General features: G+C 34.5%; 1 protein-coding gene across 2 annotated transcripts in view; it reads right to left on the minus strand.

Annotated features, from left to right (window-relative positions):
* The window catches only part of CSMD1 (CUB and Sushi multiple domains 1), a 1,065,169-nt gene that overhangs the window by 511,192 nt on the left and 538,717 nt on the right, over window positions 1-15,260 (minus strand). For both annotated transcript variants that reach the window (XM_038133051.1, XM_038133050.1), the window contains exon 4: window positions 10,386-10,580. In XM_038133051.1, coding sequence (XP_037988979.1) covers window positions 10,386-10,580 — 195 coding nt within the window. The remainder of the gene's footprint in view (window positions 1-10,385; window positions 10,581-15,260) is intronic.

The raw sequence follows: 15,260 nt of genomic DNA on the forward strand, positions 1-15,260 counted from the left end.
GGCAGAAACAGAATAATTTCTTTAATGTTTAAGTAATGTATAAAGCAATAATTCGACTAAAAAGAAGAGAGAAAGCTGCTGAATGGTGCAATCTTTACACTTCTATATGCAAAAGTAAATTTTGATGTACACAAGTGTGACATAACCTTGGCTACTAAAGCCTTATTGATTTAATTTTTTGGCACACAAATTTTTCACAGGAGGTCATGTTTTTTTCAATAAATTTCATATCTTACTTTCTAGACACTGATATTTATAAGTCTTTTTTAAAATGAAGGACTATTACTAGAATAGATTGAATTTCCTAAAAGATTTCTTTTTTATTGGTGAAATCAGGCCATTTCTGTGATTCCTTCCTCACTTTCTGGCTTTTTATACAGTGCATATTGAAAGGGCCATTGTGCCACTGAGGAATGAAAGGGGGAAAGGAAGTGAAAATTAAAGGACCATGGATAAAACTGAGAATCCAAGTAAAATCTCCTGGTGCATAATAAATTCAAAGATTAAAAAATTTGAAAACTACTGTAAATCTATAATAAATCAGAAAGGAGAATTGAGTTATTTTACTGAATAATATCTGCAATTACTCTTTTTTTTCCAGTGTTTCTGTGTGTGTGTGTGTGTGTGTGTGTGTGTGTGTTTGTTTTGGGGGATTTTTGTTGTTGTTGCAGTTTTTGTTGCAGTTTTGCTTTTTTGTTTGTGTTTTCTTTATTTTTTTTTAAATATCTTTCTAGCACTACATTTCAGATCATCATACAGCCCAGAAAAGAAAAAAAAAAAGTTGTACATCCTATACCTGCACTTTTAACTTTCAGTTTCTAACACAGAACAGTTCCACCTGTATTCTTGAAAGCTAGCAGGCAGATTTTCCCAGGCAGGGTAACTAGCAAGATGAGCAAAATCCTAAGTCACCCATATCTCTTTTGTAGTAGCTGCTGCTATGATTTACTTTTTATGAGAGCATCTTCAATTACACCATCTCTCAGTGTTTATACTGACTTTAAGTTACATGCTAGTGGTAAATACAATACTCCTCACTGTTCCTGCTACAGAACCCTTGAATAATCTCTGAGCTCTAAAGTTCAGAATTTTACAGCTGAAATGAAGTTTATTATTACTGGTAACCATATGCAAATATCTTAATTTATACATTGTGCATTACCAATGAAAGCCAAGGAACTCAGACTACTACAGCTATCTGCCCAAAGGGATGCATAGCCTCTTAATCTATTCACAATACCATTCTGAAGAGGTTTGCACGAAGTCAAGCTAACACAGAAACAGAAAGAGAACATTGGTTATCTAGGTAAGACCACAGAAACCAGCCTGAACCAGAGAGCATTTTCTCTCTGACAGGTGTGGATATGCTTTGGGTATTTCCTTCATCACATGTGGCACCCAGGCTAAGGCAACCACACTGTTGAATAGTAAAGCACAACGCATTGCTTAAGTGAGTGCAAGCAGGCAGGATGTGTCCTACCCGCACTGCTCAGAGGGTAGGACACAAACTGTCTTGCCTTACACGACTGGTCCAGAGTGAGTTGGCCTCCTTGGACTGATTGCCATTTTTGGCCATGGCCTTCTCTATGTTAGGCTTTTGAGAGAGTTACTGCTCAGGAATCTTAGTGCATCACTGTGCTTGCAGTAATTTGATAGCAGATAGTGCCTGAGGCTTCATGAATTCAAACTCTATGTGATTTACAAATTGCATTTTAAAATGTGCAAGTAATTAATTCCAAACACTTATGGTTATTTTCAAGTTGTAAGCAACTGCACAAAGTGCTGTTTGTATCAGCATAAATGACTACTTGAAGTATAAAGCTACAAATATTTGGATCTCTCAGTAGTCAGGAATTAAGTGCTCTGAATTCAGAGAATATGCATCTCATATAAAGTACACATGCAAAAACATATGGCTGGCACCACTTGACAAAAAATATGTATACTGTATAGATGTGTATCTTAGATAAAGCAGACAAACATATCCATCAAGTTTATGCATGCAAAAAATGAGTAGTACCAGTATGGAAGTCAATGAAAAACCTTTCATTTTTCTTCAAGCTAGAAAGAGTAATTTCACCAAAAATAATAATCTGACAATTTTAGTAAACTATATTTTGCATAAGTGAATCATGCTACAAGTGATGAGCAGATAGCCAAGGATGAAGTAAGAACAAAACCAGTGTCTTAGAAATCTTCCTTCAAATTGGTTTAGGTACCTTTTGAACATTCAATCATTTTTTAACAGGACTTTTCTCTTGTCACCACACAAATGCTTTCCAGAGGGCAATGTTCTGTATTCTCTGTGCCTCTTTTAATATAACACATCATAAAATGTTTAGGCAAATAAAATAACATTTATTGCATAATAAAAACAAAACAAAACAAAACAAAGCAAAACCACTAACCTAACCTTTCAAAATTTATTAAAAATCATTTAAAATTAACTTAGAATTTGAATTTAAATATTTGAATTGGCTTTTCCACTTGAAGTTTATATTGAAAGCTCTTCATGCGGAAAATCACATTACTACACTACTCTTTGAACATAAATGATAAAAACATAGTGGTGATTTAAAGTACATAAAATTCATAGTAATAAAGTTTTTTCTTCCTATGTCATTAGTAGTCATTTCCTTATCTATCACTAGCAGTAGCATAGGTGCAATTAAAAACTTGAGTGATATTTTATGAATCATCATCAAATGACATATTGTCATTTTGAGTCACATTTTATAACTCTTATCAATTAAAGAAAATTGCAGCCTTAGAGGGTTCTAAATGAACCATGGGCCTAAATTATTTAGCAAGCCTTATTAAAAGCTTCTCTGAAAAAGTTGTCTCTTTATTGAGGCTGGAGAGCACATCCAGGTAGAGAGATCTGGGGGTTTGGGTTGATGGCAAGTTGGACGTGAGTCAGAAGTGCCCTGGCAGCCAGGAGGGCCAGCCACATCCTGGGGAGCATTTGGCATCCCCAGCTGGCAAGGGTGACTGTCCCACTCTGCATAGCTCTGGAATGGCCCCACCTCAGATACTGTGTGCAGTTCTGGATGTCTCACTCTATAACGGACATCAAACTATCAGAGTGTGTGCAGAGCAGGTCTTGAAGGCAAGACTTAGGAGGAGTGGCTGAGGTCCCTTGTCTTGTTCAGCCTGGAGAAGGATGAGGGATGGTCTCATGACCCTCTGCAACTACTCCAGGCAGGCAGCAGAGAGGGAGAGGCTGACCTCTGCCTGGTGACCATGGACAGGACACAAGGGAACAGAATGAAGCTGTGTCAGAGAAGCTCAGACACTAGGAAAAGGCTCTTCACTGCCAGACTGACCAGTCACTGGATCAGGCTCCCAAAGGAAATGGTCAAGGCACAGGCTGGTTGGAGCTCAAGGAGCATTGCAATATTGTTCTTTCTTAGCCATGTGGTTTAATTTTAGGCCTTCAGGGAATTGGAGTCAAGGATACTTATGGCTCCCCTCCAACTTGAGACATTCTATGATTCTACAATGTATTTAATTCTCTATTAAAAGCATTTTTCTGTAGTTTGTTTGTGAGAAAGTAGATAATTGTACTTAATTTAAAAAAATCTTTAGTGCAGAGAACACATCTATCAAATAATGATGAATGACTACTTTCACAAACACATGCTCCATACATTTTCCAAAAGGTTAGTAAGAGAAATTTGGTAATAGCTTTTTTAAAATGGGACTTTAAAATTAGCATTTTAAAATGTCTTACTGACAAAAACATAGAAACAAGCATATTATATAAATTAAAAGTTTAAAAGAAAATTTTAACATGTCATTGCCAACTGTCAAGCTGCTAAACCGCAGATTCAGAATGACCAAACACATCACAAAGTTTTACAATAGTGTAGCATTATGCATTCATCTGATAGCTCATTTATCTAATTTAATTCCAACAGGCAGACAGCTATTTAACCATCAAAATATACACCTCTAATTCCTTATCTTCTTTACTATTTTCGGTTTTTACAGACTTTATTTTGAATAGGAAAAGCCAACACTCTTCTTCTTTTCTGTGTTATAAAAATAGAAACTTGCTAGAAGTTGCTTGGGGTTTTTTCTATCATTACTTGAATCCATATGCACTGCATCTCAGCTAAGTGCTCTAATCAGTTTGCCTCCCTTTCTCAATTTCTTTTCTTGCTGTTGAATAACTTCACATGAGTTAGACCATGAATGTAAGATTAATTTTATTTCTGTCTATATGGTTGTCAAAGGGCACTTCAAAATAATTTGTTCTCTAAGTAGAATTTTGGGGGGGTTGGTTAAAATTTCAGAAATTACTGTGGTTTAGCAAAACAATATATTTTACATATATTAAATTATCATATTTCTCACATGAAGCTAATAGTATGTACAAAATAGAAACACAGAAACTGCTGCAGAATGTTTAGGGACCCGTGGGCAACCATTTCAGCTGCAGCCTTACTTCGAACATTTTAGCTTTGAGATTCCAGTGAGCTTGATCTAAGTAGTCCTCAGTGGGGTCATTCCACAGTCATGGGCCCTGAGAATACTGGACTCAGATGGGTAATCTTGCATTGGTTGTTTTTATTTTGCAAAAATTTTGTTTTATTTAGTAACCTTTAATTATTTATTCTATCATGTCGGTTTGTTATATTATAAAGACCTATTTCTTCTCCATCCTCTCTGGACAGGGTATCTGATCTATTAGTCAAAAAAGTCACACACTTCAAATAATACAGAAATAGTGATGGACTAATTATTTGCTACACCGGCAGAAAAGTTATTTTCTGAAATGATAGTTTGTACCTGAGCAAACTTAAAATCAAAACCCCAACTCTAACACATTTTTTTATGCAAAACCATGGTTTTAAGAAAAGACAGTTAAATTAAGAAGATCAAAAATTTATCAGCAGTAACCTCATACTCTTTCTCCCAAAAAATAAAAGATCAGTCTTCAGGATATCTTGTAAACATTATCTTCAACAAATGAACAGTAAAGTCTTAATTTTAAAGCAAAAGGAGAAAAGGCTGAATTCTTTGAGACCAAATTAATGATTGTTGAAAATTTCACTTTTTAAAAAAATAATTAGTAAACTTAATCCAGTTATTCTCAGAACTCTAGGGCATTTATCAAATCCATCTTTTTATGACTGCTTCTGAGGTTTGATTTTCCTTTTAATAAATGAATGCTTCTCCCAACTTAACTTTGTTCATATTGCTTATGGTCAGGCTAAAGTTTTGTTTCCCATTCTTTTACTTTACTGCATCATTCTGGATACCTCTGCTGGTCATCTAATTTTTTCACTTGTTCCCAGCTTCCAGGTCCCTTATTTCAAAGATCAAGCTTTGACCTGGTATCTTTTCATTTTTTATCAGTTCCCTCCATACCTACTGCCACATGCTAGAACCAGAATGTCTAAATACAGATATATGTGTGTATAAATATATATCTATACATACACAAACAAACACACACAAACAGATATATAAAACTACTTGTACCTGTGTCCTTAAATCTCTTGGGTGTGATCTACTAGTCCTGCACTATCATATAAGAAATTACACATGTCTGCTTTCCTATCTGCTTTTCCTGAAACACTCTGACTTTTAATTTGACTAGTTACAATGAGGGCTTTTTCCAAATTTCATCTCAATGTAAATGCTGCACCAAATCAGATTATTCTGGAAGTGAACAAAATTGCTGAGAAAGGAATCTACTATGTCACTGCAAAAATTAGAGACTATAGGGTGGATATAAGGAAAATATTCTCATTTTATCATGTAATGTAACATCACTAAGCAAAATTATTGGAAAATTTTCTTTTAATTTTCCTTTTTAATTTTCTAAAATTGTAAACATGGATAAATATGGCATATTTTTCTCTTCCTTAAACTTATATAACAGCATTTGTCTAAACATGAGGCTGAAATTATAACAGAATTGCTTGCTACCTCAGAAGGAATGGATAACAACAAAATCATCAATTTCTCTTTGCTATTTTTTCAAAAACATCAGCTCTGCATCTCTCTATTCAGTTTATTTTATTCTAAGTGAATCATAGACTTTTTTCCTTTCATCTTTTATCAAGGAATACCTTTTTCAATTTTATACATACATAAATATATGTGTATGTGTGTATATGTAAAAACACATATTTTAACCACGATATTTCTCCAACAATAGTTCTAAAATCTGAAACCTGATTAATTATTACTTGTTCCTTTTGGACTTTTTTGAAATAAGATCTTTTTTATGTTATTGCCTTCTTTATTTTCCCTCCAATAGATGGATGTGTTTTTAATGATAATATATTACATGTTCTTTCCTTCACAGCTATTTTTATTGTGAGAAAAACCTTACCATTGTAATATCACTAATCCAATTTGTATTCTTAATGTTAGCTTCATAAAAATCTTGACTCATGCAACCATAATCAACTGGGGATTCTCAAAATTACTGAGAATTGAGAACCTAATTATACAAAGTTCATTTAGAAGTAGTCACATATCATAAATCAGCTATTAGTGGAACTACTGAAGAGAATGAAATTAACTTTCAAAATGTTTCAGATTGTACTGTGCAGTATTTCAACCTCAAGACAAAGAAGGCAAATGTTTTGGGTGACACTATATGGTGTCTGAGATTGAGACAACAAAGAACTTTTTAACTGTCAGGAAAAAAAACTATGCTAACAGGATATAGGTCAGCCATTGATTCACTCTTGTAAGGATACAAAAGTATAATTTGTAAGTGTATTTGTATATACCTACGAGATATTTTTTGCAAAAACTCGAAGTAAACTTCCTGGCTTTCTTAAAATAGTTGAAAAGTCCACAGTTACTCTTATTTACCTTATGAAAAAACAGGATTAGGTTTTAATAATTGCCTCATCTTGCAGGATTGCCTCATCTTTTACATTTGAACTTTTCTCTGTGATTGTTTCCTATTTGGGGGATCCAAGATTTTTATTGAAAGGAAAAAAAAAAAAGATGAAAAAGAGAAAAAAAAAAGTAAATATCCTCACAGTAAAACTCTCAAAACTTTCTAAAAATTTCATTTACTCATTTGATTTCTGTTCGGAGTTCATTCAAAGCCATCAATGATCCTTCAGCACAGTCCAGCTCCACCACTCTCACTATGGCTATACTTTAAAAGGAGAATTTCTGAAACTGAGTAGCAGCCAGAGAAACAAAATGGCAAAGACAAGAGTCAATGCTGTCTAGATCTTCCAGGAGACTTAGTAATCCACTAGGAATTCTTCTAGCAAAACCAGCAGCTATACAGTTAGTCAATGTATAAATTATGGAAAACCAGCTTCCTAATGTTTCTGGAATTATTATGCAACAAAACTGCAGAAAGTAGTATTTTTTCAGTATCAGCAAAACTAGGGAAACATACCACAGAGAACAAGGCTGTAATGATTTTTTTTAGTAAGCCTCAGAGCTTTATTAACTCTGTTATGTTATCTTGAATGTGTGCCATGAAATTAGTTTATGATGACAAGAAAGAAGAATACCATCTGGAAACAGAACTGTAAGAAAAGATGCTTTCATGGAAAAGATCAAGGTTCTTAGAGAAACAATAGGGGAACATGTCTTGCTTGAAGTCATAGAGAATGCAAAGGGCTACCTCATGCCATATGCTTCAGACTGATAAAATGAAATAAAATAAGAAATGTCTAAAATCTCTCATCAAATCCACATTCCACATGAATTCTAAAAATTCACTGAGGCAATGGCTTAGCTCACGTAAGTCATTAACTGTTAAATAACTTCTCTGTTATGATCTTCATTTGTTCTCAGACTGTCCACAGAATTCTTTGGATTTCATGTAAGATCTGCAGGAGGTTTAGGAGCACTCCTGATTTTTTATTAAAAGGTTAAATTCACAGAGTTACAAATTACAGATGGAATTTCAGTCTTGTGAAAGATATCTGCATGCAGGCAAACAGTGCCAAAACAGACAGTGTCTGCAGAAATGTAAGAAATATTTAGTAGACACTGATGATACCATGGACTTATGTATATTTTTCTGGCATCTGTTTGTTATGTCTTACTAAAAGGATAAAAACAGACCTGGCCAAAATATTTTTTGGGTTTTTTGATTATTGACCCTTGATTTTTTTTTTTTTTTTTTTTTGAGCACAGACAAGTATAAAATATTTCCTTCCTATGAGGAATTAAGATACAAGAGCCCTCAAGTCACAAGGAACCATTACTGGATAAAACAGCTGCCCTTTGTTGCTCATCCACATGGGTACCAATAATACTGCAAGGGGGTGGCAGGAGTAGCAGCAAAGGGTGTCCACAGGGCATGAGAACAGGCTGAAGAGTGCGGAAGACCAGAGGGGTTCTCCTTAATTTAAGGGCAAAAGTTCAGGTAGGAGTATCAGATTCCAGCAGAACAGCACTTTACTAAGCAGCTGGTGCTGGGCAACAGGGCTTTGACCTCTTTGACCACAGGGTCCCCTACAAGGAATGAGGACAGGAGGGGAGACATAGGATCTGCCTGGCTGAACAGGGCAAGAGTTCTGCTGACCTAGTGAAGAGAGTTTGTCATGGGCAAACACCAAAACCTAAAGGCATAGAGAAGAACAGGCCCAGGGGAGAAGACATGGGGACAAGGGAATGAATGTTTCTCTCCTTCCCTCTCACAAAGCAACATGAAGCCATTTGAAGTGCCTGTATGCGAAAATGTGCTCTGTGGGACACACACTGGACAAACTGAAAGTGCAGTTACAGTCACAGAACTGTGGTGGGACAGTTAACCTGAATGGAGGGCTCCAATGGATAGATACAGACTCTTAGGAAATTCAGGAAAGAAAGGAGAGGCTGCTCCTTACACAAAGTAGGATCTTGAATTAACAGAGCTCTCTCTGCTGCACTATAGGCAAAAGCTCTTGAGCTCCTATGGGCGAGAATGAGAAATGAAAGTCAAGAGAGGTCACTTTTGTTAATATCTGCTACAAGCCATCTGATTGTGCAGTGATCAAAACTGTGAAAGTACTAGAAGTTTCCCAGACACAAGGTCTGGTTATCATCGGAGACTTAAACCACCATCTCTGGGGATGGCAGCATAGCAGAGGGCAAGCAATGCACTAGATACCTGATATCATATTTTTTTTAATGTAGGTACTGGACAGGCCAACCTGATGTATGAGTAAAGAGCATTCAGATAAGTCATATTTAACAGCAGCTGTGGTCACAATAACCATTAGCTGAATATTTTGAGGAAAGTGAAAAAGACAGTTTATAGAATCAACACCTTGGACTTCAACAGAGCAGATTTCAACTTATTTATGAAGTGATAATTAAGATGTTATGGGCTGATGTCTTGAAGGGCAGGACTGCCATTCGGACAGACTTTTATGGCAGGATTTAACAAGCTGGAAGAATAACAGAAACCTCATTAAATTCCCAAACAGAAATGCTAAGTCTTATACCTGGACCAGGATCATTCCACACAAAAATTATTTGCTAGGTCACAGCTCTGACAAAAGGACTCAAAGTCCTGGTGAAACACAAGCTGAGTGTATGGTGCATCTCTGCAGTATTGAAATCTTATCTTGTATGGGGTGCATGACCAAGAGCACAGCCAGCAGCTATCAAGAGCTCATCTGCTTGACACTTAGGAGGCCCCATCTAGAATACTTTGTCCTACCTAGGGTCCTTCAGCACAAAAGAGACACTGACATTGACAGTCTAGAACAAGCCCAGAGAATCACCAGTAAAACTTCAAGATGCTGAAGAACGCATTGTATGAGACAAGAAGATGAAGGAAAAGGATTTTTCAGACTGGATATGTGGAGGATATGTGAAAATCTAACAGCACTGTTTAGTTTAGGAATGAGCCAGAATGGAAATAGAATCTTTTCATAGACCCACAACAGGAGAAGAGGAAGTAGACATAATCTGTAAAATTCTAATTTAAATTGGATGTGAGAATGAGGGCAGCTGGGAACCATAAAAGGTTTCCAGGGAGACTTTGGAATCTTCATCCATGGAGATATTAAATTTTCAACTAGGCAAAGCCCTGAGCAATCTGACACACTTTGAAGTTATCCATGCTCTGAGCAGGAGTAGAACTCAAAGGGACTGGACCACCCTTCAAAGTGATTGGACCACCCTTCAAAATTTACATCACTGAAGTTTTTTTCCTGGACTGAAAAGGTCCTATCATGAAATTGATATAGCTATGCCCCACATAAACAGAAAGAAAAAAAAGATGAGTAGATTACATCTATCTCTGAATGCAAACTCTAGAGTTAAATGGTGTGAATTTTTAGACAGTGCATTAGTACGCTTTAATATAGGGGGGGAAAAAAAGCCCACTTCAAAATAAATTTATTTAATCTGCTGTTTGTATTTAAAAGATATTTAATGTCTTTATTTTTTACCTCTGCAAAAAGGAACAGGAAAATCCCACGATGCACCATTCCCAGGACTCACAATACATGTCAACATGGCATGACCTTCTAGAATGTAACCAGAGATACAGCTATATCGGATTTTATCTCCAATGTTGAATCTGGTTCCATGAAGCACTCCTTTAGGTATTTCTCCTGGGTTTCCACATGTATGACTAGGTAATACTGCCAAAAGAAACAATGAAATACACTAATGTTAGAATTTGCAGAAAGAAATAATAATACTTGTCCAACAATTCTGTTTACTATTTGGCTTCAGTTTTTGTTCCTCTTTTTTTTTTTTTTTTTTTTAAACATGATTCCTTATACAAACAAGGTGAAATTAGGTTATGGAATATAGTTGTGTGAAACATTTCAGCTTTTAATAGATGTCATCATTTTCAAAGCTAATTTCAAACTCAGTTCTTGGTTTAACTGTCCTTCAATGAAGTTCTTTACAGATCTATTTTCAAGAAAAGTATCCTACATATACTGCTGATTTTCTTTGAATGGAGTGAAAGAACTTTTTTTTTTTTAATTCTACCTTATAAATATTGCAAAGATATTCATACAACATAATTTTAGGTGCAGGCAGTAGAAAGCCCTTCATGTACAGCTTTCATTTAGGTGTTGAAAAAGAAATTTAAAATAATCCAATAATTAATTGTCCTCTGAGAGTAAATAAAGCCTGAAGTATAGAAAAAAGTTTGATTTTCTTCTTAGTTACATATTAGTTCATGTTCTAGAAAATAAATTAAGTCAGTATTTGTTGAAGTAATCAGAAAATATCAAGGGAACTACCCAGTGACATCGGGAAAATATGAATGGACACATGTTTTTATTGCAGAAACTTACTATCATTTGTAATTATTAGTAATTTGAAAGATGTTTGAACAAGTTATCATCTTAAAGATGATACTCCTCCATCTGCAAGAAACAAAAAATGTGTGTAGGGGGGAAGGAAAATTCAATTGGTTTTGTTCTCAAACTTCTTTGAAAGTTATTAATGGCACACCTTTCCTTTCACTAAAGCAGTACTAAAATTCTAAACTAAAATTCTTTGATTTCCCTTAAAGGAGAACAAACAAGTGCAGGGAACTAAAATGCATCATGAACAGAGCACAGAAGAGAAACATGTGTGTCAAAGAAATGGTGGTCTGAAAAGCTCACATAGAATTCAGGTATCATTTCAGAGGCCACATTTGATCCATGAACAAATTCTTTCACCGTGTTGTTCCTTTTTTCTTTACTCTACCCATCTACAGAATAAGCAAAACCATGCCAGTCTCTAACCTGCATGTTGAGAAGGTTAATTACTCGATACAAGCATATCCTCAGAATGGTTCAAAGGATTATATCAATATATCAATATTAATTATGCCCCATTATACCATGTAAGTTCAATTAGTGAATGCACGCCCTTAATTCATGACTCAGTTAGTCACAGTAGCATTTAAGTGATAGTAATTACACTTAATTTACAAACCAAGTTATATAAAAAATTTTGAAAAGGTCAAGAAACATAAAGATAAAAAGAAATTAGAAGTGAGAACATTTTCACTAACAACATTATTTCATTACAAAAATACCAAAATATTCTCTAACTATTAGCAAGGAATCAAAAATCACCTGAGACTCTAATGAATGATGAGTTAGATATATGTTTAGATATATGTTCTACACATTGCAGATCAAAGACCTAAGATTTCTTGAATTAAGGAGACTAAATGAGGTTGTTTGTAAATTGCTATCAAAGGTAGAGGCAAGCATTATGATACCTGGCTTATTTTATACTGTTTCAGCAGATTTAACAGAATAGATTATTTCTTTGAATGTGTTCACTCACATTGTTAAAATAGTCACTGCTTGATTCACATATATGAGAAAGATTACATGTAAAATAAAACGCTTACATATAAAATAAAGATATCAGAATAACTGGAATAGACACTATATTCCAAAAAGCTGAAAACTATTATCTATTACAAACTACAGCATATATTGCTGTATGTTATTACATATTTTTAGCACTACTGAAAATGCTACCTCTCTCTTTTCAAACTTTCCCCTTTTTGCTGCCTTAGTCATGATACGTTACCACAGGCATTTGTTCAGTACAAGTCAAAAAATAAAAATTTGTTACCTCCTTTGATACAGCAGAATACTTGGATTTGAGACAAAAATTTCTTTCTTATTTTCTAATCAAAACATTTTTACAAAGAGCTGTAAATTGAAGTAGTTTCATGAAAAGATCTGATGCATGCAGCAAAAAAAATTTATACAATCCAAAAGCCAGCTTTTATTTTTACGAGAGGGTGTTCTATCAGAAAAATTAAAAATTCATTATTCAAAGTTACTATGAATTCTGATAAACTGCATTCCCAAGGAAACACATCACAGAAAATCTACATCTGCCATATAAATAACTATTGTCACTGGCTAACTGTTGAAACTGAATTGCAGCAAGTCAGTCTTGTATCTCTTTAAAGTCTCCTAGGATATGTTTACCTGCATCTTCTTACCACTACCTCTGTCAAGAACTTCAGAGAAAATGGTACATATTATCCTGAAATTGGCACGCACTTTACCACAACCTCCTAAAACCCAGTAAAAAAATGAGTGATCTGAGAATGACAGCCATACTCAATAATACATGTAATAGTTCACAGGACTTCACCACTTTTCCAGATCAAGCATTCAACTACATTATTTATGTGCTTTTCTAAAACTCTGACTGAAGTATATTGAGATAGACACAGTTTCATCTGTGCAGGCTTCACTGTTTCTAGTCTAGACCTAAGATGAATTAGCCTTTGAAGGTTCCTAACATTGAACAAAATAGTTTAATCTTTGGATTATGAGGATTCTAGTCAACTAAAGCTATCATATGCATCCATCAAGCTTTAAATTCATTGCCAAATTTTCACTGAAAGAGCCATATTTGCCTGTAGAGTTACTGAGGTCTACTGTCAAAAAGATTGCAGTCACAGGCTCTTGATTCATTAAATAATTTGATGTTCTCTGTGTATTGAGAACTATTATAAAGTATACTACACTGAAGCACTTAAGATAATGGATTTTTTATACAGAACTAAAGTTAGAGTGCTCTCACTATGCTTCCTATCCTTTTTTTTTCACCCAAGTCCTTTCCAATTGTGGAAAAAAAAAAAAAAGTAATTACGGTTTGGAGAATAATCTATGCAGTCTTGGTATTTAGTCTTAGCAAAAACGTGCACAGTGGGATAACCAAGGATGTCTTTCTGCAATTTCCCCCTCAAGTAGAATGTCCACTTTCACCATTCTGACAGACATAAAAACCTAGCACAGATCAATCTGTAGCTCTGCTTATTAATTAAGATTTATTAATGAAATTGGGCTGATAGTCCTTCCTCATACACTACCTCTATCTCCCTGGACAGAAGAAATTTTTAACAAATGCACATAATCAAAATCCATAATGCAAATAATTAATGATCTAAAATGCTAAAGGTTTAACTTCCTATTCAATCTTACTGTGCATGCTAACAATGCCTATTCAATTTAACTGTGCATGTAACATTTAATTTTTTTTGCAGAAAAGCATTCAAACCTTTTACAATCTGTATGCTAAAATGTAATGCTAATATTTATTATGAGACAGAAGCAAAAGGCTACAAGATAGCAGGACTAAAAGTTGTAGAAAAATGACAGCTTGGTGATAAATGAATTTTCAATTAAAGGTTATTAAATAAATTAATATTTAACAAATTACTCATTCTTAAGTGGTGTGTATAAAATTATTTATTTATATAGCCTTTTCAAGACTCTTTCTAAGGCTAAAATCTATATTTATTTGCAACACATGCCTCTTGAAAGAATATAAACAGCACCTTAAACATAGTAATCCTCTGCTTTCAGTTATAAAGAGCTTCCTTCTTTTTTTTTATAGACTTTATCATCTACCTCTTTCTGATGCATCGTAACAGAGAAAGAACCTAAAATTAAACAACAGCTGTTGATAATGAAAAAAAAACCAAACCAAAATATAAATGGTAGATGTCACTGGAATGAATAAACTTTTGAAGGATTATTTCACCCAAGATTTTTTACTATGGTCTCCACACAAGAATGCAAGACTCTAAATATGCAATAAGAAATTATTAAAGTTTTTCATGTTTCACTTCAACAATCCCACTGCCACTGCCACTTCATGACATCATGATACTGGCAATGTAATGTCCTGATTTGGTAGATCGTTTTTTTCTATTTTGGTTTAAGAAGCTGAGTTAAATAAAAGATACTTTCAGATAAATCCTGAAGGATTTGAGGTCTCTGGCAGACCAACTCCTATTAATTGTTACATGAATAAGACATCTGGATTTGAAACCAGTTATAAAGCTACGAAAATTAACTTCCCAACCTTTGCTGAAATTAGTATTCAGAGGCCCAATCTGACAATAATTTTCAGGAGAAATAACAGATTTATTTTTTCTCTCAGATGTCACAATCATCAACTAGATTGCAAAGATCGCCTAGAGGCCTTAGCAACAAAAAGCTCAAACTGCTTATGTCAGTTAAAATTATGTCAGTTTCACCCTTCCGTGAACCAGTTGCTCAGCTTATATAGGCCACACACAGTAGTTGGAACTTGACAGCAGCAATTCAGACAGCAGCTTAATGCCAATTAGGAAAAATAGGAAGGGAAAAGAAGAAAGAAAAGGAATTAAGTAAATGTTTTTCTACCATTTATTTCAATATCTTTACATGACTTTCCAAGGATATATCATATTTGTTATTTTTCCTGTTGTTACTGAAACAGCTGGAAAAGTTTTCCATGTTGCACTTAAGTTTTGCCAAATGAAAACTTGCTGACTTTTTGCTGTTCCA

The sequence above is a fragment of the Motacilla alba genome, chromosome 3 (assembly GCF_015832195.1).
Source record: "Motacilla alba alba isolate MOTALB_02 chromosome 3, Motacilla_alba_V1.0_pri, whole genome shotgun sequence".
Classification (NCBI taxonomy): domain Eukaryota; kingdom Metazoa; phylum Chordata; class Aves; order Passeriformes; family Motacillidae; genus Motacilla; species Motacilla alba.